This window comes from Periophthalmus magnuspinnatus, chromosome 7 (genome assembly GCF_009829125.3).
Source record: "Periophthalmus magnuspinnatus isolate fPerMag1 chromosome 7, fPerMag1.2.pri, whole genome shotgun sequence".
Taxonomy (NCBI): domain Eukaryota; kingdom Metazoa; phylum Chordata; class Actinopteri; order Gobiiformes; family Gobiidae; genus Periophthalmus; species Periophthalmus magnuspinnatus.
The window spans coordinates 17,278,385-17,303,729 of record NC_047132.1 but is presented as its reverse complement, the minus strand read 5'-3'; the positions used below and the strand labels follow the sequence as shown (position 1 = coordinate 17,303,729).

Below are 25,345 nucleotides of genomic sequence, written 5' to 3'. Positions count from 1 at the left end.
GATGTAACGTTACTCTCCTTTTTGGCACCAAATCCTCATTTTGAGTTCGCAGCCATGATGACAGCACGCACTGAGAATGAGCACGCTATGAAGTGGAAATACAAAGGTGGCGGTGGCAGAAGCTGAGGTGAAGCCAACAGAAGAAACTTGCCTATTTAACTGACCCTGATTCCACAATTTGGCCATTTTTCACCCGGACCTACACTACATTTACTTTCCATATCACAGCGGCGTTGTTGGCAGTAATTCAAGCCTCCATTTGTACGATTCTGATCTGAGGGGAATTTGGACTAACTCAAAAATAACTCCACACAATGTGAACAGATTTGAAAACTCCAGAGACCTGTTCATGTTTATATTCACATTGGTTTATCTTTTGACAGAGAGCTAAAGGTGATGGCACAATGTCACTGATGTTCATTGTACTAGAGGGACATAACAGGCCATAACAGCAGAGCTCACACCAGATAAATCACATGTCCCGGGTTTGCCATTGAACATCGATGTATATTAGACACACTGCAAAGCTCTGAAAAAATAAATGATCAGTGCAGGTCATACATAGAATGTTTGTGAGTAGCCATTATGAATTGAGTGATCCTGCTTTAAACAAAAATGTCAAACATATCATTAAGTGCACAAAACAAGATGGAGAAGAGACTTCAACCGGGTACTACTGACCAGGTCTATTGGTTCTGACGGTTTTAACTATATGGGAAGCAAAGTAAATATTTTGAATAAAAATGTGTGTCCATGTCCATGATTGGTCAGGGGGAAACAAAAGAATTACAAAGTAGTTTAAAATGTTGCCTAGACAATTTACACGCTGTTGGTGAAATCCAATCATTTTTGTATTGAATGGCATTTCGGTGTTGTTTGATCATCAGTGAGTGCAAAAGTCTAAAGTTTAACTATAATCAGAGTGTCTCCATCCTTAGTCCTGGACAGAGCAAAGTGATTTCTGTAATAAATCCCTGGTCTCATGAATCAGCAGGAGTTTCTGACTGAATAGACTCTGGGAATGTGGAGTGGAAGACTGAACAGTAAGAGCTGACACACTACCAACAAATAAAAAAAAAAATCTACAGCTTCTGGAAAAAAATATTTTTATGTCTTTGAAGACAGTACGAACTTTCAAGATTTAATTTTGCATTTCAATAATGTATTCAACTTCACGAAACTAAGTAGAAAACGGTTAGTTACTTCAGCCTTCATAGCAAATGCCAACATGAAGTGACATGAAAACTAACACTCTTTTCACATAAGCCTGTATGAGAACATAAACGCTATAGTGTAACTATAGCATTCAGAGGACACAAAACTCAGGACAGATGTTAACATATCACTCTACAGCCTGCCACAGACTCTAAAAAAGTCAATGTGAAGACAAGACAAAAGGGCTTTTATTAGTCCTGACAACTAAGCAGTTTGGTCAGATACACAAAAAATGTTATATAAAATAGCTAGCAACCGTGCAAGAGCTATCTCAATGTAGAGCTCTCAAAAAAACAACTGGAGTATGCATCATGTTTTGAGTCTTGCGGGAAAAAAGTATCTCTTTGATCGTACACACACTAGATTTTGTTCCATTTACTTTACTATTGGGTTGGCCTTGTTCACATACACTGCGCAACATTCACCCCAAACACACACCATGAGCCATGTGAGAGGCAAACGCCAAACATATTTCTATGACAATGTGCTTCAAGCAGACAGAGAGCGCCCAGTGAATATGCAAGCACGTGCTCACTGATGATATACACGGTGGTCTTTTCTTTCACCTGAGGCTAAATACATTATGAAGGCAATACGTGTTGGTGACAATAGAAAAAGGCTCAGGTTGAGGCAGGAGAGAACATGTCTTGTTGAAGCTGATCTAAATTGCCAGACGAAAGTGTCAAATAGCAGTTAATTCATATAAATATGTGATCTGAGTGCTTTTTTGCCCAATTCCAAGCATTGTTATTTGCACCGTAGCCTACATAGGTCAGCCAGAGGTCTGCAGCGTTCACACCACATTTGCCCCGCTCCAGAGTGCAAGTGGAGCCTCTCCTCAGAGCGGCCGTTTACTGCAAATCAAAATACGACTATTGAGTTCACATCAGCTCAAGCGAACCGCTCTCGGAGCGAATGCTCCTGTACGTCGACTTAACTAGTCGCAGCGTGAAAACAACCATGCTAACTATAAGCTAGCAATGGCTTTGTTTAATTTTGCTATGGCAGCCAATAAGCAAAAATTTAAATACACTAAGCGTGTCAGCAAAAATGTCCAACCTTCTACAGTGACCTGAAAGACTCCCACCATCAGACAGGGCTGGATAATAAACAGGTGTAGTGAGTGCAGAGTCCTCAGTACATAACATAACAGTCTGATTATTACCATCAGCAGTGTTCAATTACAGTTCAGAGGAGTCACCAGCAGAACAAAGTAACATTTTCTCTAGACAACGGTACATTTGATGGTACAGAGCAAGAACACAATCTAATGTAATGTTGACATACAGAAATTAAAAATCGGATTCATCTGTTTACCTTAAAAAAATAAAAAATCTCAGACTAGATCATGATTTAGATGTTCATAATTGACAAATACAAAGTAGCTTTAAGAGGTAAATACAACCATCTGCATCCTCCTCAGATTGTCACAGAAATTAGGTCACAATTAAATTTGTATGGTTATCAACCAGTCCTATGCACATGTGTCTTTTGTAGAAGTTCTGGTCACATAGTATAAATCCATCAAATTCAAAAATTATTTAAGATATACAAAAGAAGGTCCAAGTTTAAGAAAAGTTGAAGTTGGGTCAAATGCAGGACAAATTTCTGTAAAAGGACATTAATAACCTTAATCTTAGTCAAGATTAGAGGAATCAAGATCAAAAATCAAAAGACAAAATCTAACATTGTATTGCACAAAACCAGGTGCCCCAGTGTAAGTGACTCTTCATATGCCCTGGTAGTGTTTTCCGGTTGGATTTCTAACTTTAGTCTCCTTTGTTCCACTCGCGGCCTCTTTCCCATCGGCTACAGTTAACTTTTCTCCTGAGTGTCTTTTCCTGCTGCTGCTCAGACACAAGAATTAGCTCCATAAAAGGAAGCAGCCAATATTAACCCTTCAGACTCTCCACTATCAAGTCCACTTTACAGCAATGTGCACCAGTGTTGCCAGGTCCAGGGTTTTCCTGCAGAATTGGGTGGCTTTTTAACAACTATAGCAGGTGAAAAATATTGTCCGTAGCTTTGGTCTGAGCTATTTTCTGTGTAAAATGTGTTGTGCTACTCAAATACAGAAAACCATACGTTCCATGGATTTGGGGTATTTTTCAGGTGCTCTTATGCGGGTTTGGTTGTTAAACCCTGGTAATCCTGGTGTACCACCACAGACCTGAAATGACCCCGCTACTTAACCTGCATTAGGATTAAGTGTACATACACAGCAGGACGTCATCACCAGCTTAGAACTATTCAAACACAAGTGCAATAATGTATGGACTACAGGCTGAGTACATGAAAGCTCTGTGGAAAAAAAATATAAGTCAGGATATAGATTAAATCAAGTTGAGTGACTTTCCTTCTCTCTTTTGACATTTATTCATAAACTATGATATAAATAGATTAGTCTTTTAAATTTAACAGCAATATTTTTTGAAAATCATAGAACTGATTACCTGCTGCTGGGCCAGTAGACTGCTGGCATGAACATGAGATTGGTGCCAACAGACACAAGTCTCAAATGCAGGATTATTCAAACTTGCATCTATACGATTATAATAGGTATAGTGTATGCAATTTAGCTAATTACTTTGTTAATAAGTTGCACTGAGCTGACTGAAATGTATTGTAATTTCATGTAAGTATGAAGTAAATAAAATGAATGGAGTCAATAAAGAATTCAAAATCCTCAAAAGGGGTTCATTTCTGGTGTAAATTGTCAAGAGATTTACACTGCAATTTCAGCTGCTAAAGGATAAAAATCATATAATACTTCAGTTACCATTTTATCATTATAGAAGCAATGCCAGTAATGGGAGCAGGCATTTTAGATTTTATAGCCAGTAAAATGTTAAATGTTGCCAGTAACCTTTCCGTCTAAATATAGTTCATTTTTGTTTGGAAGCATTAGGAATAACAGTGTTCCTTGTAAAGTCAGCAGCGGTGAGTGCGTGATGTTCGGGAAATCCCCCTGAACTTTGACCTGTGACCTCAGTTAGCACTGAGAAGTTGATGATGTCATGCGAAGCAGAGTGTTCTTGCTGTAGCCATTCAAGGAGTAACTAGCTCATTCATATAACATGTTTTTGTTGCAAGTTAGTTAATCCATAGGTGCCATAAATTTTATTTTATTAATTTTGAACAGTTTATATGGCAATTTATGTTGACGTCCGACTGAAAACTGCAGCGCAACAGGCTGATTACAGGTGAATAAAGATTACTCAAACCTGAATGAGCCACTCTAAATACAACTTTGAGTGGATAAAGAGAAAACAATTATAACATAATAATAATAATATTAATAATAATAAGCAACTATTACATTAACTTACATTAAAAACGTGCACTCACTATGTAACTTTTCTGGAACGTTTGACCGTAATGGTATTTAGGGTAAGAATGATTTTATTTTTCAGCAATAAAAACGAATATGTAAAATAGACAGAAAAAAAACAAACAAACGTCAGGTTTTTGAAAGTACATTTTACAATTGTGTCCTAACAAACACATTAGCATGGGTGTAGTTACCAGGCTGAAAGAGGGTCCACACACAGTGAGTGAGGCATTAAGATGCAGCTGGTGGTGCTTTCATAGGCCTCAGGGTAGAACAGCACATTTATTTATTAGGGAGCACTGACATGGAACGCTACAACAACATTTAGAGGCACAACTCCCCAACAAAATATTTTTCCTTGCAGGGTCTTTATGGGAATATATTATATCGCATAATTATATCAATAAGGCAAAAAAAAAAAATGTTGAAGGTCCTGTACCTGATTTTTCTTAATATGAAAAACAGCTAGTTTTTGCAGTGATCCAAAGTTATTCCTCACTTACCTTGTGAATTCCGAGCATCGTAATTTTTCACCGCAATGGGTTTATAAGTGCTTTTTATTTTCAAGTTTCAGAGACCAGAGCAGAGTTTTGCAGTCATGGTAAAGCTAACAACAACTAGCAGGCTTCCACACACTTCCTGATTATTACATAATAAAAGGCACTTGATTTATTAGTGATAACTGCTTCATGACAAAAAAGCAAATGACTGAAATAAGTTGTGTTTTTTTTAAAGTCAAGAACTGTTTTGCTAATTGCATTTGTGTATCATTTTGTCTATCCAGAATTGCATGTCAGGCCAAGCCAAATTCAATATTTATATAGCACATTTAAAAACAACTTCAGCTGCCCAAAGTGCTTCACATAAAGTTAACAAAACAACATATATAGATACAGAGCAAAAGAACAGAATAAAACAGCTAGTATTAAATGCCAAGGAGAAGAGGTGGGTTTCCAGTGTAGTCTTAAACAATCTAAAGAGATACAATACGTTACACTTTTTTCTGCCCCCAGTCAGAAGTGTAACCCTACTGTAACACATGGACAGACTGATAGAGCATACAGTGATACCAAGGCTGTGCAAATTTCCTACAGAGAAACAAGGCCGTGAACTCTCTCTAACCCAACTCTTATCTCTCGCTTTTCACACCACACTTTCACTATGAGCTGCGATGCCATTGGCCCCGAGCCCCATTCAAGGACAAGGTCTGGGGCCACTTCTGTACACAACAAGCCAATATTAAACGGAAAAAGGCAAACAAAGACGACATAATATACTGGTAATGCCAATCAATAGACACACAGACAGTAAATGTTTTTTTTGTTGGAGTAGCTTGGGCAGATGTTATCAGTAACAATAGTATAAACAGTAAATAGTATAAACATTACAGTGTTTCATTATTCATATGATACACACCAACACTGGTATCGGATATCGGTGCTGATAATGAAAATGTTACTAGATTGGATATTGGCTTTCAAATATCAATGTAGCCTATATCCTGGCTGGAGGTATAAATTGATGTAATAAGATTATTTCCTGGTAGTCTCAATGTTCGAATGTGTATTTTATTTTATTTTTTTTTACACAAAGTTGTTCTGTAGTTACCTAGAGATAAATAATGGCTGCATAGCACATAGCCGTTTTCAGTCTCTGCACTGGCATCGGCTGACACATTGAGTATTGGCAGATACTTAAAGCTATAGTACCAGAATGGGTATCGGAACAGAAAAAGATGAATCAGTGCATCCCTAGAGATTGTCTGAAGCTGCAAGAGACAGGACCAACACAGACACCGTTAACGTTTTCTCTGCTTGATTTCGTACAGAATATACAAACATGAAATCTCATCGAATCTTTAGTACCTGTTGTCTGGAGATAGAAGAAGACTGTAATGGTCAAATCTCTGTCTCCAATACATGTCCATAACAAAAATCTGGGTTGGCTAGCAGGCTAAAATGTACATGAATCCCCTTTAATAACATCTTAAACTCTAGTTTACATGAACATAACGTGTGTAGCTTCTACATCTTTGTACTCCTTTTTTTCTAATTGTTATTAAAGCAGACCTATTATGCCAAGTAGACTTTTCAGAACGTTTAAGCATGTTATAGGTGTTTCCCCTTCTCATTAACTTCTCAAAGTTGTTTTTGGAGTGATTCGTGTTCATGATTCGCATGTTTGAGCAATCTTTTAATCTTCAATTTTCAAGATGCCATATTGCTGATTAATCCCAGTTTTCATCGCCACCAGCATATGTCCAGTGCTCTCCATTTCGTTCTGCAATTTTATTTTCTTAATCGATGATACGTGTAAAGTTCAGGAGCATCGCATAGTAATTTTAGTACAAATGAAAAAAAAATTGCTACTCGCTAGTGTCATCTGTAGCTATCCATAGTAGGGGCCAACAGCTCCATGGCTCTTTGTTGTGATGACGTTTACGCCGATGTCAGTTCCCACTGGGCACTGTAGTTTTCTAATCCGGAAGTCAGCAGACTTGTTTCTTTTATTAAGTCATTTTAGATGAATACTGCGATTTAAAATGTGCAAATTAGAACAATGACCCACGTGTGTCATGGATTATAACCATACAGCAGATGCAGGCACAATAGGTCTTTAACTAAACTCATACCAATTATAGCATTGTGCAACAGTGTGCCCATTACCGGTCTCCTGTTCATTTGGTGCAACAATGGCTGTTGTTGACATAACCTATTGTTGTGGTGGACCTCTCAGCTGCAGCCTGTTGAGAGAGCTTTAAGAGCTGGGCCGCTTGGTTCTGAGCCAAATTGGCTGTTAGCACCGACAGCTGAAGTTACAAAGAGCAGAGTGAGACCAACAGAACCAGACTTTTCACACCTCAGCACTGTCCACACAGTTTACTTCAACAGCTCACTTTAATATGCAAATCTATAGGGTCAATATAATACCTTAAGTTAACATGCAAATCCATAGCCCAATTAAAAAAAAAAAAAAAAAAAAAGCACATTTCAGAGTTGCTTATTATTGTTGAGAATATTTTCTTAGATCTCGTGAACACTGGATTGGTAGGTCTACACAATTCTCAGTTCATTTCCTTTCCTTTCAGACCAATATTAATATTAGTTAGGCTGCCCTGATGATGAGTCATACACCGTGGGTAATTATGGTTAATGGGTCTCTTAGGAATACGACCCTCCGACCAACTCAGGCTCTGGTTTCTCAATAACAACACAGTGGTCTGGTCTGACCAATCACACACAGAGGAGCTACATCATTACTGGACAATGGACAGACTGCCATTGCTGTTACCATCAGGATGTTGGGCTCAATAACAGTTTGAAAACACATGGCACAATAATAGTGTCCAAATTAACCTAATTTCAGGCACCGATGTGGTGCACTGAAGTGAAGACAACTTCCTTGGTCAAGTGTTAGATCGTATACAAGATCAAGTCACACAAAATTATTCATACTTTTATGTCTTAACATGGGCATTTTCTAATTGAAAGATGCATTTTATTAACCTAATATCAAAAATTAATTCAAGTAATTAATTTAGTAACATAATCTTGTCATGACATTATTATAACAAAGTCAAAATCAATGGTACCATCAATGGCCATATATTCCAGATAAATAATGTAAACCGAAACAGACCTGTGTTCAGTAACCATGAGTCAGAAGTTAAATTGTTGTCCATTTTTGAAACCAACATGAAATGGCATTTCTCAAGAGGAGATGCATAATTTGCACTGGGAGCTATAGAAATACGCAACTGTATGCCATACACCACATTAAAATTTAGCAAGTGACACCACTCACCCATGTTACAGGTCAGGTCTGTGAAGAGGTGAGCTTGTGCAAAGTAAGAACACATGCTTTTTAAAGTATTTTTGACAAATAAAAACTGTAATTAATTGATATGTTACATATGCCATACAGGGGAGATGCAGATAAGTAGGTGGCAGACCCCCAAGCAGAAGTTACACCATGCACCTTTAAATGTTTTATTATAACATTTGCTTGAACATCCACAATATCGATGCATGATTAAATGCGACATACAAAACATAATATATTTCTGTATTACTATAATTACAGGGCATTCCATTTTTTTTGGCAACTCCCTTTTCTAGAGTTGCCACAGTGAATGCACTTGCCCCACCTTTTGAATTAACTTCATATCCTTCACAACATCCTTGAGGCTCCTCATTGGTCTCGACACAACATCCTTTTCCCAGTGTACTACTCCTGCTGTGCATGTCCAGACCATGTCCAGACCATGTAAAAATGTCCTCTCACTTAAATTGGAGTAATTACATTTGTTTCACTGACTCCAAAGCTCCAGCACGGTCTTCAAGTCTATTCCGCGGTGCTGTGTAAATGTAATGAGCATGTAGTCCAGGTAAGGCGGATTACATAAGTCCCTGAGCCTGTGCGCTGCTAACCGCTCAGTCACCGGACCAGACAGTGTGGAAAGGGTTTGCCAAGTTTTCACTGGGAGCTGCCAGGAGACTAGTTGGATCTGAACTGGATTTGGCAGTGGTAAGCTGGTTTGGTTCATTGACGGCACGCTGGTCTGGGAGGCTCTTGATGGAGGATCTTGGAGGAAACAGGAGGACTGACCAGGCCACAGATAAACCGCCTAATGAGATTGGAGGGGGATATTAAGACTAAGACATGGCAGCTCAGAAAGACCCGGAGAGGAGGACCAGACGTTCTGACTGACTGTCAGAACATCATAGAAGTGTGGGTGAAAAGGGCGTCAAAAAGATACCGTTGGCCCCATCCACTTAGTCCCTCTTCTCACAGCGATGTTGGACCCTGACCACAGTTTGCACATGTTTCTCTTCCAACATCTTTGAGTGGATAAAATTGTGTGTCCTTAGCAATTGCTTCCATATGGTTTTCACCCAACAAAATGGTCTCAGTCTCGCAAATAGCTGCTTCTACAACATAATAGAGTGTGGCATTTTCCTGAACTAGAAGAGATAAAAATCAGGAACAGCCTTTGATTTTTTTATTTAATTAAATAATGTGCATGATTTCATCTGAATTTGCATTTACACTATATATTGTATTTTCTTCGTGCAATGTCTTCAGTTGTGAAAAAATGTTCCCTAAAATGTGTGCAACATTGATATATATGAATCAAACATTAAGTGTTTTGCTGAGGGCTGAAAGGCCAAAGCCAGAGTTAAGGATAGTCTTGGCCTTGGTTAAAGCAGGACTAACAAGGTAAAAACCAAGGTTAGGTGTCTATAGGTTCTGTCCCCAGGAATGTCTAGTAGTCCTTGGTTTTATCTTTGTCTATGGAGTATGATTAAAGCCTTTAGTTTTAGCTGTTTAAAGGAATTGTCTGCCTTTGATTTGCAATTACACCATTAGCCCTTGTTAACGTCAATTCCACTTTAAAACTCTAGGCTCAATCTAGTAAACAAAAATCTAAATCTTCCATCACATTTCTTAAAACTAAAAAGATCTGTCATTTGTAAAGAATGGCATATTTCAATCTCATACAAAATCCTCAGAGATGGCAAGAGTAAGAGGCGTAACTTGTTCAGTGTTTGGCAGCTGAGAAACGTAGGAATGTGCTGGTTCTTATCTGGTATTTGAATAGACTGGGGAACTCTGCTGAAGCGACCGACGCTCAGTTCTTTATGATAATTCAAAGCAGCTGTGAAACAAGAGGGGCCAATACAACGATATCAGGAGCTTTGTGAAATCTGAACCAAATTCAACAAGGCATTTAACCTCGTGGCTTCTTGTGTAAGACTTGGATGAGCTTTTTGGATGACAGACAAAACTATTTTTACATTTCCATTGTGTAAACATGAATCTCTGTTATTTGGCTGGTTTTACATGGAATACATGGAAACTATGTCTGAGCTATTTGGGGAGAGAAAAATAAAATTAATTGCAATTCTACTGACAAGCATTGCAGTTGTGGTTAGATTTGCGATTTATGGTCCAATAAGAGGATTCCGTTCAAAGTTCACATTTTAAACGTGTCCAGAAGAACTAATAAAAAGGCTGAAATATGAAACAAAAATTACATTTCAGAACATGTTTTTACAGATCTAAACTACAGGTTAGCACCCACCAGGCAGAATAAGACAGGATATTTTGCTGTTTGTGGAGGAAATAATGGCAAAATTGCAGCCTTTGCAATTTGCCAATTGCATCCATTCAAAGTGAGATTTTGGTTAGATTGCAACTAATCTTGCAGCCCTAATGGAAATACTTGTGAATACGTTACAAAGACTATTTTTTGAGAATTTAGTCATTCTGATTTTGCCATAGTTTAAAAAAAAATATATATATATATAAAAGGACAACTATAAACAACTTAAACAGCATTTTATTTTTACTTATCAAATTGTGGCAGTCATTACAGTAGTTCAGTCTTGCAATTGGCTGTTTGTGTTTAGTAAGAACATTTTCAGAAAAAAAACAACCCTGCACATACACACAGCTTTCCACTGGACATTGATAAACCGGTGAATCTTTAAATGGATCTGGTGGCAATAATGAGAGTAAACATAAGAGTAGGAGGAAGGAGCTGATGGAAACACACACAAACACATAATTTCCTTTTCTCCCTGCAACCAATTCAACAAGCACAGAGAGAGCAATGAGAATCCTACAGAGAACACAGGGCTTTAACAGGAAGTGAAGATGACCATACTGACCAGGGGCTGAGAGAGAGGAGAGAAAGCTCAAGCAAGGACAGAACAGATTGACCTTAGTAAATTGGAATAAAGCAGGAAACTGACTGAATGCATAGAAAAAAAAGGTGTATTCACATGTTTTTTTTTTTAATTTAGGTATTTTTACTCAACAAGAACAATTTATTGTTTAACATTTCTGTACTAAATTCACCACAGTAATACCATTTGACTTGCAATTAAATGTAAGTGCTATTTGTGACCCGCACATCCTTTTGAAAACAGGGATGTGTAAACTAACAACTTGCTAAATAAACACTACAGACTGTTACACATGTTACATTAAACTAAATACACAGTGAGAACAGGAATCCAATTCTCAACATCCTTCAAGAGAAGACATGACCACAGTCACACAGGGCGGATATAAACACCAAGTCCAGTTACTCAGCACAGTAATGATTCTCTCAAATTCTCACGATATATTGTTCACAAACTCAAAGAGAATCAATCTTGAATTCCCCTGCCTGAATTTAATTTGTCAGCGTAATATCAGGGCACTGAGGGCAATGTTTGTGGCTTAGGCAAAAGCCAAAAAAAGGGAAGAATCAAAACAAACCGCAACAAACATGGAGATGCCAGCAAATGTATGACACTGTTGTTTTGTTTTTTTATTTTTTTTTAGCAGAACCATGTAATATATTGTTTTGGAAAAATAGAGCATAGGGAAGCACTTAGTAAGTTGTTATTTATTAATTTTTTTTAAGATGGGAAAGATATCTGTTTTCTTTCCTTTTTTTCCTATTTCTCTTTGACCAAAACGCCACAGTATGGCAATCAGCTTTTCCTCCTATGCCTTTTTCTACAAGAGGAATCACAGATTGGTAACATATAGAACTCAATTCAGAATGCTACACATTCATTAGCAATGGCCTGTCTGGAGCACAGGAGAGAATCTTGGCCTGAAAAGTAACTGACCATACTCTGTTATGGAAAAGACAACTATTAAAGTCCCGTTATATCGCAAATCTATCATTTTAATGACATTACACACACGTCCGGCCCTTGTAAACAGCCAATTCATCTTTATATCTTCACAGACTCACAACCAACTTCTCTAAACTCTGTGGATTTATCGGATTTTCCATGTCATCATCTGAATCCTGGAGGTATTTGGCCTTTATGATGAGAACTGCCATAGAGGTACAACAGTTTGTACAGAAAACACTCTCTTTGCTCTTTGATAAGCTGCTTACTCAGAGTACGGCAGTACTTTAAACAGAACCAGGCCAGAGAAACCAGCTGTTAGCTCAGTCAGTTTGGGACCAGCTTTTTGGGCCAACCTAGGCAAATATAACTCAAAGTAAACAGTGGGAATCTTAAAAGGACCCATATTATGCCATCTTATTATGTGTATTATGTTATGTTTCCACATCAAAAATATATCCGGAATTGTGTTTTCATTTCACACATGGGCATATTTAGGCCATGTTCTTCACTCAAACAGAAAACCCTCTGTTCCACCTTGTGATGCCATGTGGCAATACAGGAAGTGCTCCACTGTGTTTTTAAACTCCATTCAACCTCACTAAAATCATTTTGACCGCTTCAGCCCTGGAATTGCCAATCTCTAATGAACAAAAAGTAAAAAGGTAGCTCAAAACTTGAAAACTACTGCTTCATAACATCACAAAGTGGAACAGAGCATTTTGAGCTTTGGAGATTGAGAATCCTGAATTATTGGGCTGTCTCAAACATGTGTGAATGAAACAAAACCTTCCAGGCAAGTTTTTGATAATGCACGATCATTTTCATCCAATAAAAATAACCAATAATTTGAAGATGTTTATCATTGATAACCGATAAAGTAAAAACAATAAAGTTTTACATTTCAAAATTGGGTTAATTTATTAGTTTGTTTTAGTTTATGGGCCCAAATGTGACTAAAGCAAATCATATAATACATATATATATACCTGCTCATAAGATCAATATAATTTAATTCTAGACTTCCTAGGTCCTGCTAATGTTTCATACAGCCCTACATTAATTCTTCTTGCCACATTGTAAATGTTTTATTGTCATTTTCCTTATTATTAACAATATGCTTCAGATAAGTCATGTTCAATCATCCTTTTTTTCATGCTTTCATTCAGATGGATTCGGAATGGCACAAGCTCAAAGCAGCCACTGTGTATTGTGAATATGGACTGTGACATGAATATAAAGTTAGCAGAGAGAGGCAGACACATACAGCCCAATGCAGACGGACTCTGTACAGGACTGTGAGTGAAATGTGTCAGCATGTCACACGTGTTTTCTGGTCTGCACACGGAGGATATGGTCAAAGCAGTGGCTCAAACAGGCAAACTCCTCACTGCACCACGTTTTCTCTAGTTTGATTAAGAACTAAAATACAACTAGATCCTCACATAGTCTAGGCCCGTCAGCTTGATAGCATCCAGGTCAAGCTACAGCGCTAATGCACAGATTGTTGCTGTCTCGGCTGCCTCGTGTTTTCACTCACTGACATGCTTAAAACTTTGATGACTTGTTAAATCTAATATGAGAAGCCTGTATCCCCTCTTCTGTGTCATGAGGCTGGTACAAAGTGGTTTCTCTTTCCTCTAGACATAAAAGAAGCCTCTATATGTAAACACTTGTCTTTTGCCAGTGACACAAGGCTGGAGCTGGGGGTGGTGCTGGGCCTCAGAGTGAGGCGGAAAACCTCAGAGGAAAAGCGGCCGAATGTGTGCATTTTGGGCTTCTAATCGGTTTCTAAAAAGTTTTTTTTTTTTTTTTTTTTTATTATTATCGGTGTGACATAATAATTGCCATTATCGGCCAATAACCATTGGTGACTGATATTATCGTGCATCCCTAATTTTGAGATAAATTTTACTCTTGCATCATCAGTGAACCTCAGGCATCGTTCGGATGCGGTTCAGACCTGGTTCAGACCTGGTTCAGTTCCAGAAATCTTAAGTCTATTTTAGGTAACATGCCTTTGCTATGATGCATTAAAAAGGTTTGAGTTTTCCCTGTCAGCTCCAAAACTTTCTCAAACGATTGGAATTTGACTGTATTGGATGTTATGTAATCAATGGAGTAAACCACTTCTGCCACAGTGGTCTTGTATGGTGCACAAAAAACAGATGTGATTTCAGAGCATAAAAGAGAAATAGACTAAGCAAGGCAATGTCATAACGTTACACTGTTACTTTCACAGTCTTCTGGCACAATTTTTACATCAGATGCCCTCCCTGGTCCCATCCACTGTATTTACAAGAATTCAATTTAAAACAGCACTCCGTTAACGTGTGCTATAATAATAATAATTAAAAAAAACAATCAAACATTGAGAACTTTTACAATCCACAAGTTGTTAGTGTTAACCAATATGTTAGAGCTGCTACAATAAACTAGCTAATCAACTATTCAGCGAATCATGACTTGTCTGGGCTATAATCAAAATCCGACAATTTTTCATAATTGACAACAATTGTGATGCAGTAAGGACAATAAACAATAATTTTGTTTATAATGACACAAAGATAATTGTCATTATATCACCACAATATGCAGAACAAACATACGTCTCCCTGATGAGCTCTTCTAGATCACTGTTGTTTAAATATGGAACCTGTTCGTAATATTAAACTTAAGACATGATATGAATAATTATAAACTGTCAGTAACTTTAATCATTATCGTGATATAATTGTTAATCAATTATTTTGGCCATGATAATCGTGATGCCAAATTTCAATATTTTCCCCATGCCTATTGTACACACTGTAAAACACATTTTTAAACCAAAGATGTTGCCATTATTAAATCAAAAATAAACTCTTTTGGACTTTCATCAATAATTAATAATAACAATATATTACTCGTAAATATTCTAAAAGCCTTCAGTCACATTTCAACCATTATTTGCGAGATAATGTATTCAAAAAGTCTCAATGTACAATATAAATAATCGCTCAACTATTTGCTAATAGTAGCCTTACAATACGTGTCAAAAAAAAGAAAAAGAAAAGAAGAACCAATACAAAGGGCTGCATTCATTCTACTTGTGAGATAACAAAAAATTACAAATTTTACAACTTATTTCAGCCTGAAGATATAAAATGGTTCTATCTTCAATTCGTAGCATATAAGGCTTCGATTCTGGTGGTTATCTTGAAAAGTAACTGGGTTCAGAGAGTGTAGCGCTGAGGGCCCAAACATATGACTTTGACTGAGAGGAGCTCTGTGTGATTGTGAAGCAGCCCTGGGAAGCTGTGGTCATGTGCACTACCGACAGCTGAGTGGAACAAGAGATACGCCACTGGAGTGATATAGCTAAGTACTATCATTTATCAGGATTTTAAATGGTGTGAAAACCTACTTGTCACATGCTCTCTTTTCAACAATCACAGGTCCTGGTATTGGCAACAACAAATGAAAGAATAAAAAACATGAAAACATAGCTAAATGAGAGAGGGCTCAAGAAGTTTAATGCGCAGTAAGAGGCGGGAGATGTATCAGAAATGTATTATATCACAATATAATATATTGATGTTTAGAAGGCACAGATCAGGTATACTGTTTGTTTTTTTCTTTCAGAGTTTTTTAACTTGTAGTGTAGTCTTTCAAATAAAGATTAAGAGATATTTCAAAACCTAAACATTACAATTTTAGAATCAATTTCCATTTTGTGCAAACCTTGGACCTCAACAAAGACATTTTCCCCTTTTTTATTGTATAGGTAGGAATGGGCTGATATGGATTTTCTGAGTTGATGTCAATATACAATATTTGTCCTGAAGCTATTGCAGATAACCAATATTTGCTGATACACAACTTAACTTTTCACTTTGGTAAAAAAAATAAAATATAGTCCTTTTCTCAATACCTTTGTTGAACCAACCGTGTTTGTGTAAAAACAAAAAAAAAAAAAAAACAAAAAAACATTTTGACACTGGACCATCGAAAATTATTATTTAGTACATTTTCAAACTTCAACAGCAGCAGTAGTATTAAAGCATTTTTATGTACTCACGTTCAAAGTCTGAGTCGTCGTCTTCATCCTCCCCATTGGACTCTGTTTGCATGGGCTCTCCATCGAACACCACACCCTTCTTAGCCCCTGTGCCACCTCCGTCCTGGCTGCGGGTGTCTCGGAGGCGGGTGAAGTACTGCACGGCGAACTCCACCAAGTCTGTGGGTCTCTGCCGAAGCACCTCCACCGTGTAGCCCTGTAGCAGCTCCGTCAACCCCACCGGGATCTCGATACTCATAGCTCTGGCTCACGCGTCCACGGCCCACTCACTGTCTAGTGAGAGAGAAAGAGATTAGAGTTTAAGGTGAGTAAAATGTAATGTTTAATATAAAGTGCACTATGTAAGTTTTCTGATGGAGTCTTTATCACCAACTCATCTCCATGGACCTTATACCGCCCTGCCCACTTTTACCCCCAACCACTACTACCGTGCCTTCTTTGTGGTGGCACTTTCAGATCTGTGATAAAACGTCTAATGTTTATTTGCACTAACAAGTCTAATGTACCGATTCTCTGGAGACTTATATACGGACTATAAAGCTGTTTTACTTTTGCTCTCAAGATCGGCAGCAAAATAATACAACCTGAATGAAGATGATAGCGTCTATGGCAACTTCTGGAATATTATTGCTTTGCCCAGAATGACATTTTACTTCTATCTAAATATACCATCTTCATGGTGACGCCACAAGATTTCAAGTTAGATCTATGGTAAAGGTGGTTACTCACAGTAAGAATTAATTGCTCAACAGTACCTCAAGACATTCAAACACCTATAATTCAATAAATGCAAGATAGATTTGTTTAATGGTGGAACATGCTCAGGAGAAAATGCTCATGGAGTCAAGCAGGTGGCAGACTTTTAAAGTGCACCTTTAAGATGGTAGATGGTAAAATGTATTCATGCTCACTGACTCTTCTTTTATCTGTTGCGATTTCATTGATAAGAAAAGTATAATGTGCAAATATCCTCAGGAGAAAATCCTCATGGAGTCAAGGCATGTGTTTACAAAGGAAATCTGTTAATATAATTTATCACAAATGAATCCTTTATCATATTTATCATGTTGTTTGAGATACAGGTTCAGACCTGGTGCTGTTTTTGTAATTTTCTATTGTTCAGTGTTTGATGAGCAAGTGCACAGAGTACCCTCACTTCCTGTTCACAGCGGACACCTAAGCCATCACCAGTAGTGACAATAACAAGATATCTTCACCCCAAACCTGTGCCTACTGTATTTTTATTTTCTTTTTCGGATCGTAACAGGATTATTATGTTCAAGACTCCCAGCTTCACAAATACAAATATGTTTAACAATTTTTTTTGGTCTAAACCATGGACTTTATAGAATCATACTCTCCTCTCTAGAAACTTGTGGCCAAATTACGAGTGCAAACTGAAAAATTAGATTTACTGTCTGTGTGCATGTTGCTGCTATAAATATGATGAAATTGACCTTACATCGTGTCCATTGTAGAAATGCCTGTACAAATAAGCCTCGTGCATGTCGCCCAGCCAAAAGTATTGGAATGTAGCTTGCTCATAAGCTCAATATACTGTCATTTAATTATGTCCTGCTATTGTTTCATACGGGCCTGCATTAATTCTTCTTGTCACATTGTATTTATTGTTATTTTCCTTATTATTAACAAAATGCTTCAGATAAGTCATTCTATCTGTGGGTTTCAGGTTTTGTCCAACAAAGGTAAAGGGGCAGTCCTGCAGCATTGTGGCAGCTCCTTTAACACGAAATGGATTCTGAGTGACACAAACTCAAAGCAGCCACTTTGTATTGTGAATAGACCGTGGCATGAATATTAAGTTAGAAGAGAGAGGCAGACATATCCAGTCCTGTACACAGTCCGTCTGCATTGGGCTGTTAGTAAAACATGTCTGCAGGACACACATGTTTTCTCATCTGCACACAAAGCACATGGTCACATGGTCACAGCAGCAACTCAAACTGGCAAATTTCTCTGGCTGCACCATGCGTCCTGCCAGACTCTTGGCTATATAATGGGATTTTCACTTATTATCGCGGTGAAAACTTTTAAATGACTTGTTCAACTAAATGTTAGAAGCCTTAAATGTTAGAAGCCTGTATCCTCTCTCCTGTGCCGTGAGGCTGTTACAAATCGGTTTCAATGAAATATCTTTCCTCCAAACGTAAAAGAAGCCCATATATGTAAACACTTGTCGTCTGCTCTCTGCCTCTGATCCAGGGCTGGAACAGGGGGCGGGGCCAGGCTTAGAGTGAGCACGATGATGGAGAAAACCTCAGAGGAAAAGTGGCTGAATTAATGTATTTTGGGCAGATAATCATCAGTGACCGATATTATCGTGCATCCCTAATTAAAAACTAACATTTCCTAGATCTATTTCCAACCCATTTCTTTAAAAAAAAAAAAAAGGCATAGGTCATGAATATTATAACTGCACACAGCATTTCTCACAATGCTTTCAGAATAGTAACACATATACTATGAATAGCTTCTTATAGCTTATCCAGCACAAATGCTTGAGTCTACACATTCATCAACACCAGCATTCATTCTAAATAGGGCAGAACCAGACACTACAGTAGCCCCTGGGACCAGAGTAAAACACACAGCCTGCGGGTCTAAACAAACAGTCATCTATCATAGCTAACTATGTGGAATCAGAGAGAAGTCCAGGGGGGGGACAAATAAAAACCTTGAGGAGAAAAAGAAAAGAACAAAGATTGTCAAGTGACAATCAAGTGGTATAGGTTTTAAATCTGACTCAAAACAATGCATGCTGTCTTTGAGTCCTTGGGCAAGACACACTGCCCACACCTTCCTAGTATGAATGTGGTGTGTACATGAGTGATTGGTGGTGGTCGGAGGGCCCAATGCCTCAGATTGGCAGTTAGTCAGTCTATCCCAGGAGCTTATGTCCAGAGTAGTGCTCAGAGAGGCTTTTCCAGCTTGTAGAGCACAATACAAAAGAGCATTATTAAGGGTAGTATTGAATGATGAAGGATATGACCAAATGACCAAACACAATTAGATGCTTTTTGTCAGACAGGGGCATTTGTTTACCTGCTTTACATGTTTCTGCTGCTTCCTGCAGCCAAGTTTAACACTGAAGATAGCATGAACCTGTACCAAAGACCAAACACTCTTATCGGTCAGTCACTGTTCTGTGACAGTGAGGGGAGGGCAGAGCTAGCATATCAGTTAAATTTGAACTCTTTAAAAGAAGATAATAGTGTTTTGTTTTTTTTGTTTTTTTTTTTAAATAATACAGTATGATGTTTGAAAAGACAGGGTAAGTGAAATTAATTGAGATCAAGTCAAAACAATGACCTCTATGCCATAAGAAAATCATGACATTTTCTGCTACAGCACACACACATTCCCACATGCAATCCCAAAATTCATTGTCCAAATAAACATTAACATGCACAGAATAATTTGAAAATGTATAGCTAATCAATTATGTGAAGACCACTTGTGGGAGTGGCTGTAATGACGTGGTTAGAACTGTAGAACTGTGGTCTCAATGAAGGAAGGTTCCGAAAGGTCATAAGTCTGTTCTCATGATTTACATAAAGGTCAAAGGAAAAAACACACTCACCCTCAGGTCTTAAGTGAGTAAAACAAATCATGTGAGGCAACAGGCAATGTTGAAAGGACTACCGCCATCTTAACAACATGGCCCTCTAGGTTTGTGTTTTCTTTAAACTAAATGTCAGCACTGTTTATATTCACTCTATACTTACTGTAATACCTGTTTAAAAGATGATACAAAAGCAATGAGCATAGTACTGTGGATAGTTCAGTCATCCGAGAAGTGACAATAACATACCTTTTTTTTAAAGAACTTTCGCAACCCACCAGCAAAACCAAAAATACTTTTACAAATGTTGCTTCAGCAAACCTTTCTCCTGTAATATCAATGTTATATTCTACCAGACTTACACCTACAGGTATACTTTCTACTAGGGAGACAGCAATACTTGATATAATATTGAATTGTTCAATACAACCCTCACAATTGAATACAGTAACAATGCAGCAAAAAAAGGTTTAAATTGTGTCATACTTCTGCAGATACAGAAAGAAAATGTATAGGTATCATATGGCTATCGTGCCCTATGTTATGAGATACAAAATAAATAAAATTGCATCTCTACTTTTTAACTTCTGTTTCAGACACCCCATTTCTCCAATTTGAATGTATTCTGCTGTTGAGATATTCATCTATCTCTTTGTAAGCATCAATACAAACTGTATTGAGTTGTTATGTCTGCCTGTATGCCGGTACCTTACCAGTAGCCCGTGGTCTCAGCATACTAATAAACCTGGAGACACACACAGGGCGGGTTGGGTCATTTCGGACAGTCCTGAAGCTTCTGACACCTCTGCAGCCCTCAGCGCTGGTGGTTATTGAGATTGCGCTAATGCAAAGAGTGACATTGTCCTGGGAGGGCAAACTATAGGGAGGCAGAACACTCTGTCCCCTCGCCACTGCTCTTGGGTCTGACAGCGCAGTGATATGAACGCAGAACTGTGCAGAGGTAGATAACAGCAGGCTCACGAGGGCACAAGGCCACGACACACCACCCAGGAGCTAACAGACTAACTAGTGCTAGCAGGGATGCACATTACAGTAGAGCGGGCAGTAGATTTAAAAGCAGGGTCTAGCAAGCTATTAAGCACTGGGACAAGCCTACTTTATTATTGTGGGATAGTAAACGATACCACTGCAACTATGCTCCTCAATTTCTTCATTGACATAACTGACCTGGAGCTCTGTCAGGTCATTAGAACTGTAGTTAACATTGACCTGCCGGTCAATTAGTCAACTAAAAAGAGTGTGGCAAAAGCTTAGTGACTATTTTGCTATTCTAAGCCAAGTGGTACTGACTGTGGCTGTGGCAAATTTTGAGTCTTACTCTAAATAACCTTACAGCAACAAGTGACAAGTGCAAACCAAGACGAATGCATCAATGCTTTTTAGCAGCAAATATGAAGACAACCTAAAATTAAGACAATCCTAAAAACATTATCCTTCAGTATTGATTTAGCATTGAAAGTTTAATTTAACATTCAAAACATGAGTTTTCCTGGAATGTTGGCGTTGGAAGCTCTAATTAAACCATGTATAATTTAAAATGTCACCAACATTGGGTGGAGCAATAAACAGACATGAGTAATAATAATAATAATTTGTAGACAACATTGTAAAAGCTTATACTAACAAAATATAAAGGAAAACATTAAGGCTGCAAGATTAAACGAAATCGCAACTAGAATGGATGCGATGGCAAAGGGTGTAATTTTTCAAGTGCCAAAATTTCCTCCTCAAACTAATATCCTGTCTTATTTTATACAAACATGTTCCAAAATGTAATTCTTGTATTAGTTTATCAGTTTATATTTCAGCTTTTTTAATTCTCCTGAACACATTTAAAGTGTGAACTTTGAACAGAATCATATTAACACATAAATCACAAATCTAACTGTAATATCAATGTTTGGGAAAAATATCTAATTGCGATTGCTAGAAAATATTGAGAAAACTCAGTCAATAGTCATTAATATAAAAGGAGTAAGTTTAAGATGATCTTTGGCAGAGGCTTCCCTTTGCTCTTCCACGATGCACACTGGTCCCTCTCCCTCACCACAACAGCAGATAATCTGCACTGGCACAACTCTGGTTTAGTGAACTCCGGTGACATAATCTAATTATAATGGGCCCTGGTGAAAACTACACAGTAGCAAGCCCTAATTACACAAATAAAACCTATATTACGCAAATACGGCTTAGCAAATTGAGAGATGGGGAACAGGTGATGCACATGAATCTATCATGCAGGGTGGAATTACATGCACTCCAGCAATAGTGGACCAACTGTTACTTCAAACTACTGGTCAAAGAGAGCCCTAAAATCTACCTATAACTAGTGATATATAGAGAACATTATTAGTCATGTAGCTTTACTTGAGTACAAATTTTCAGCACTCAATTACAAGTACTGCTGCCAAAATTGTACATAAATACAATATTATGGACTGCGACTTGTACAGTACTCAGTAACTTCTATGATTTAAAACGCAACCAATTGCATTTATATGACTAGAATTATACTCAAGTACAAGTACAGGTTTAAATATCTAAAAAAGTACAATTACCCCCAAAAATGTACTTGCTTATAGTAGCTTGAGTATTTGTAATTAGTTACTTTCCACTGCTGCCAATAACTGATTATTAAAAATATTAAATTACTCCCTATAAAATTTCTTCACACTCCTGCGGTCATTATGAGACAACCTAGCCCTGGTTTATTACCAGCGGTTAAATGCTATATTGATCAGCAGAAATGAGTCATTCACTTACTAGCTAGACCAGCTATGAAGCTAGACCAACTAGATAACCTTTCATCTCACATACACACACACAACCAACTGTGGGGCCATTTAGTTTTGTTATAGGGCACCATGCATACTGTACTTACTTATTGATCAGGGCAGGGGGAGGGGTCTGACTCGTAGCCGGAACAGAGTGAACCGTGACCGGCTTGTCATTACTGCCTAGGATCACTTTCCCTGTAACGTGTGATAGCCACTTCGCCAGGCATCCGAGCGGCTAATCAGCTCTGGCACTGGCCTGGTTTGGTGTAATCGTGGTGCAACAGCTGACGGTCGACCTGGCAAAGGAGTGGGCTGAACCGTGACAAGCCTGTCCATTTTGTCCAGTTCCACTTGAATTTCCGAAGAGTAGCTTACATGCCCCTGAAAGACTCTACATATCTAGTTCAATCCATCAACCAGTGGGATATATTCAATATGGGGGAAAAATCTAGCGTGGCATGGGGATGTTGTCGCTGTCTAAGCTCATTCCAGTCTTCTGTAACATGTTAGCTCTCTTGTTAGCCGCTTTAGAGGAAGCGGTCTGGCGTTAGCTTTGATTAGCAACAAGCTAAAGCTCAAAAGTGACCGGTGGTTCGCGGTTGCTATGCGCGCTTAGCAACAGCACCGGTAAAGTGTTTCATGTGGCAATTAATGGGAATAAATGTGGATTTTGGATCTATTTGAATAACTACAAGAGCATATTTGAGCACTGAAAGTCGTATTTTTGAAACCCAGTAAAGTAGAGTATGTATTAAGTGAATGACTGGACAGGTGTGGAGAGAATGGGCCGAACCTGGCACTAAACCCGCTTCCTCTAGCGATTCTGTGGGTGCACATCATCGTAAATCACTCCTCGGCTGAATGGACTGCTCGGCTGCTCCACTGCTGGCCGCTGTCCAAACGTGTGGCACATTTAACACTCCAGTACTGCACACAAGATCCTACTCTGATGATTATTGTGCTAATTGTTTATTATAAAAGCCTGACTTCTAACCAGAAAACCACTCTGCCACTGCTCTGAACGGCCATCTGCTCCCAAATAGTGACACTAATGAAATGGTACTAACGTCTGGAAACGCCTCAACCTGTCAAACTACATCTAAACTAAGCAGAAGTAAGCTGCAGAATCAGGTCAAAGTATATGCTTCAGTTCTGTGTTGGCACTGCACACCTTGATATAAAAAGATCTAGCTGATCGTTTGCAAGAGCGACCCAGGCCTGGAAGAGAAGCCGCTGACTTACGTGCGTTTATCTGCCCCGGCCAAACCAGCCAGTTCCCTCCTTCTCCGCTTCTTCTTCCTCCTTTTCTCTTATCCGCCTCCTCGTTTTCCCCTCAGCGATCCCTCCCTCCACCTGTCAGGGTTAATAATCCAGCAACACGAGCGTCGAGGAACCGGGCTAGGCTAGCGTGGCTCTCGTCTTCACCCCTTTTCCACTGCCTACGCTAGCGATCCGGTCGGTCGGCAATGCTGGCTGATAAGTGAAGCGAAGACGAGAAGGGGGGGAAGCACTTGACCGCCGCAGCCTCTTACGACCGACCGACGTCCACGCTGCTGTGACGGAGGGTGGGACTTGCTGAGGCAGGCAGCAGGAGAGGCGCGGCTAACCGGGCTAGCACCGAGGCTAACAGGCTAACTCGCTAAGCATTTGTTAGCTGATTTCTTGTCACTTGTTCGCGCTGCTCCCCTGCAAGATGCCGCCCCGGACGTTAACAGCAAATCCGGCAAAAGTCAAACAAATACACCTCCGGATTTCAACAAAAGCACGTGCTAAGAGATATTCCAACAGGTTTGCAGCAGAAGACCGTGTCAAAATCCCGTAAAAATGAATGAAAACGGGTCTCGTCCTATCCTCTCTCTTGGACAGGCGCTTCTGTACACACTCCGCAGTTGGTGGAACGTGCACGAATGAACCACAGGCTGAAGGGGGCGGGATTAAAGAGAGTGACAGCGATAGGAGCCAATCAGAACGTGAGGACAGGGACTTCTCAGCCAATAGGAGTCTTTAGAACAAGAGCTGAGGGGGGATTACATGCAAAGCCATATTAGTTTAGTTAAATTACCACACCCACAGGCTATGGGATTTATTAATTGGGATAGGCTATATCATCAGATTAGAAATTATGCAATCTTTATGCAGGCATGAGATTAGGAATAGATGACATTTGATAATATGTTGACCTTTGCCACCATACATTTATAGGCTTAATAACAACAGGGTAGTCTTTCATTATAGCTTCCTCTAGCACATCCGCTTTTTTAATGCTTAAATTAAGATTATTATTATTATGAGGAGTATAAGAATGTACATTTATCAAGGTATATAATAAGCAATGGAAACACCCATGGTTGAATTCATGCAAGATAGATACAATTAATGTCATTCTTTGCTTTAAACATTCCATGGTGGCCAGAAAAGTTGCATAGTGCATCTTTAAAGCAATGTTGTTTTTCTTTACTCCATCATCTATTTACTCTGCAGCTGAAATACCTGCTATATATAGTTACTCTTGAATTCATTTTGTGCTTAGGCTCAAGCCATGGTAAGATTGTAAAGACATAAATTAATTTGTCTACCTTACTTATCTCTTTCCCTAACGCTAATGTAAACCTTAATAAAACAGTACGCTGATCTCAATACCTGTTGCTTTCCCTGTATTTTGCTCTAGAATTCTATCTATCTTCCCTGAATAGCCAATCTCTCTGTTGTTTATTTATTCCT

The 25,345-nt window shown here is 38.6% G+C and overlaps 1 protein-coding gene across 3 annotated transcripts in view; it reads right to left on the bottom strand.

Annotated features, from left to right (window-relative positions):
• Positions 1–24,529, bottom strand: part of prkar2aa (protein kinase, cAMP-dependent, regulatory, type II, alpha A) — a 45,271-nt gene extending 20,742 nt beyond the window's left edge. Inside the window, exons 1-2 of one of the 3 annotated variants that reach the window (XM_033969160.2) lie at positions 23,867–24,529; positions 16,244–16,516 (exon numbers count right to left, since the gene is read on the bottom strand). In XM_033969160.2, the coding sequence (XP_033825051.1) occupies positions 16,244–16,481 (238 nt within the window). In that variant the 5' untranslated portion in view covers positions 16,482–16,516; positions 23,867–24,529. The remainder of the gene's footprint in view (positions 1–16,243; positions 16,517–23,866) is intronic. The other 2 variants (XM_033969159.2, XM_055223052.1) reach the window with 2 other exon arrangements.
• Positions 24,530–25,345: the final 816 nt, after the last annotated feature.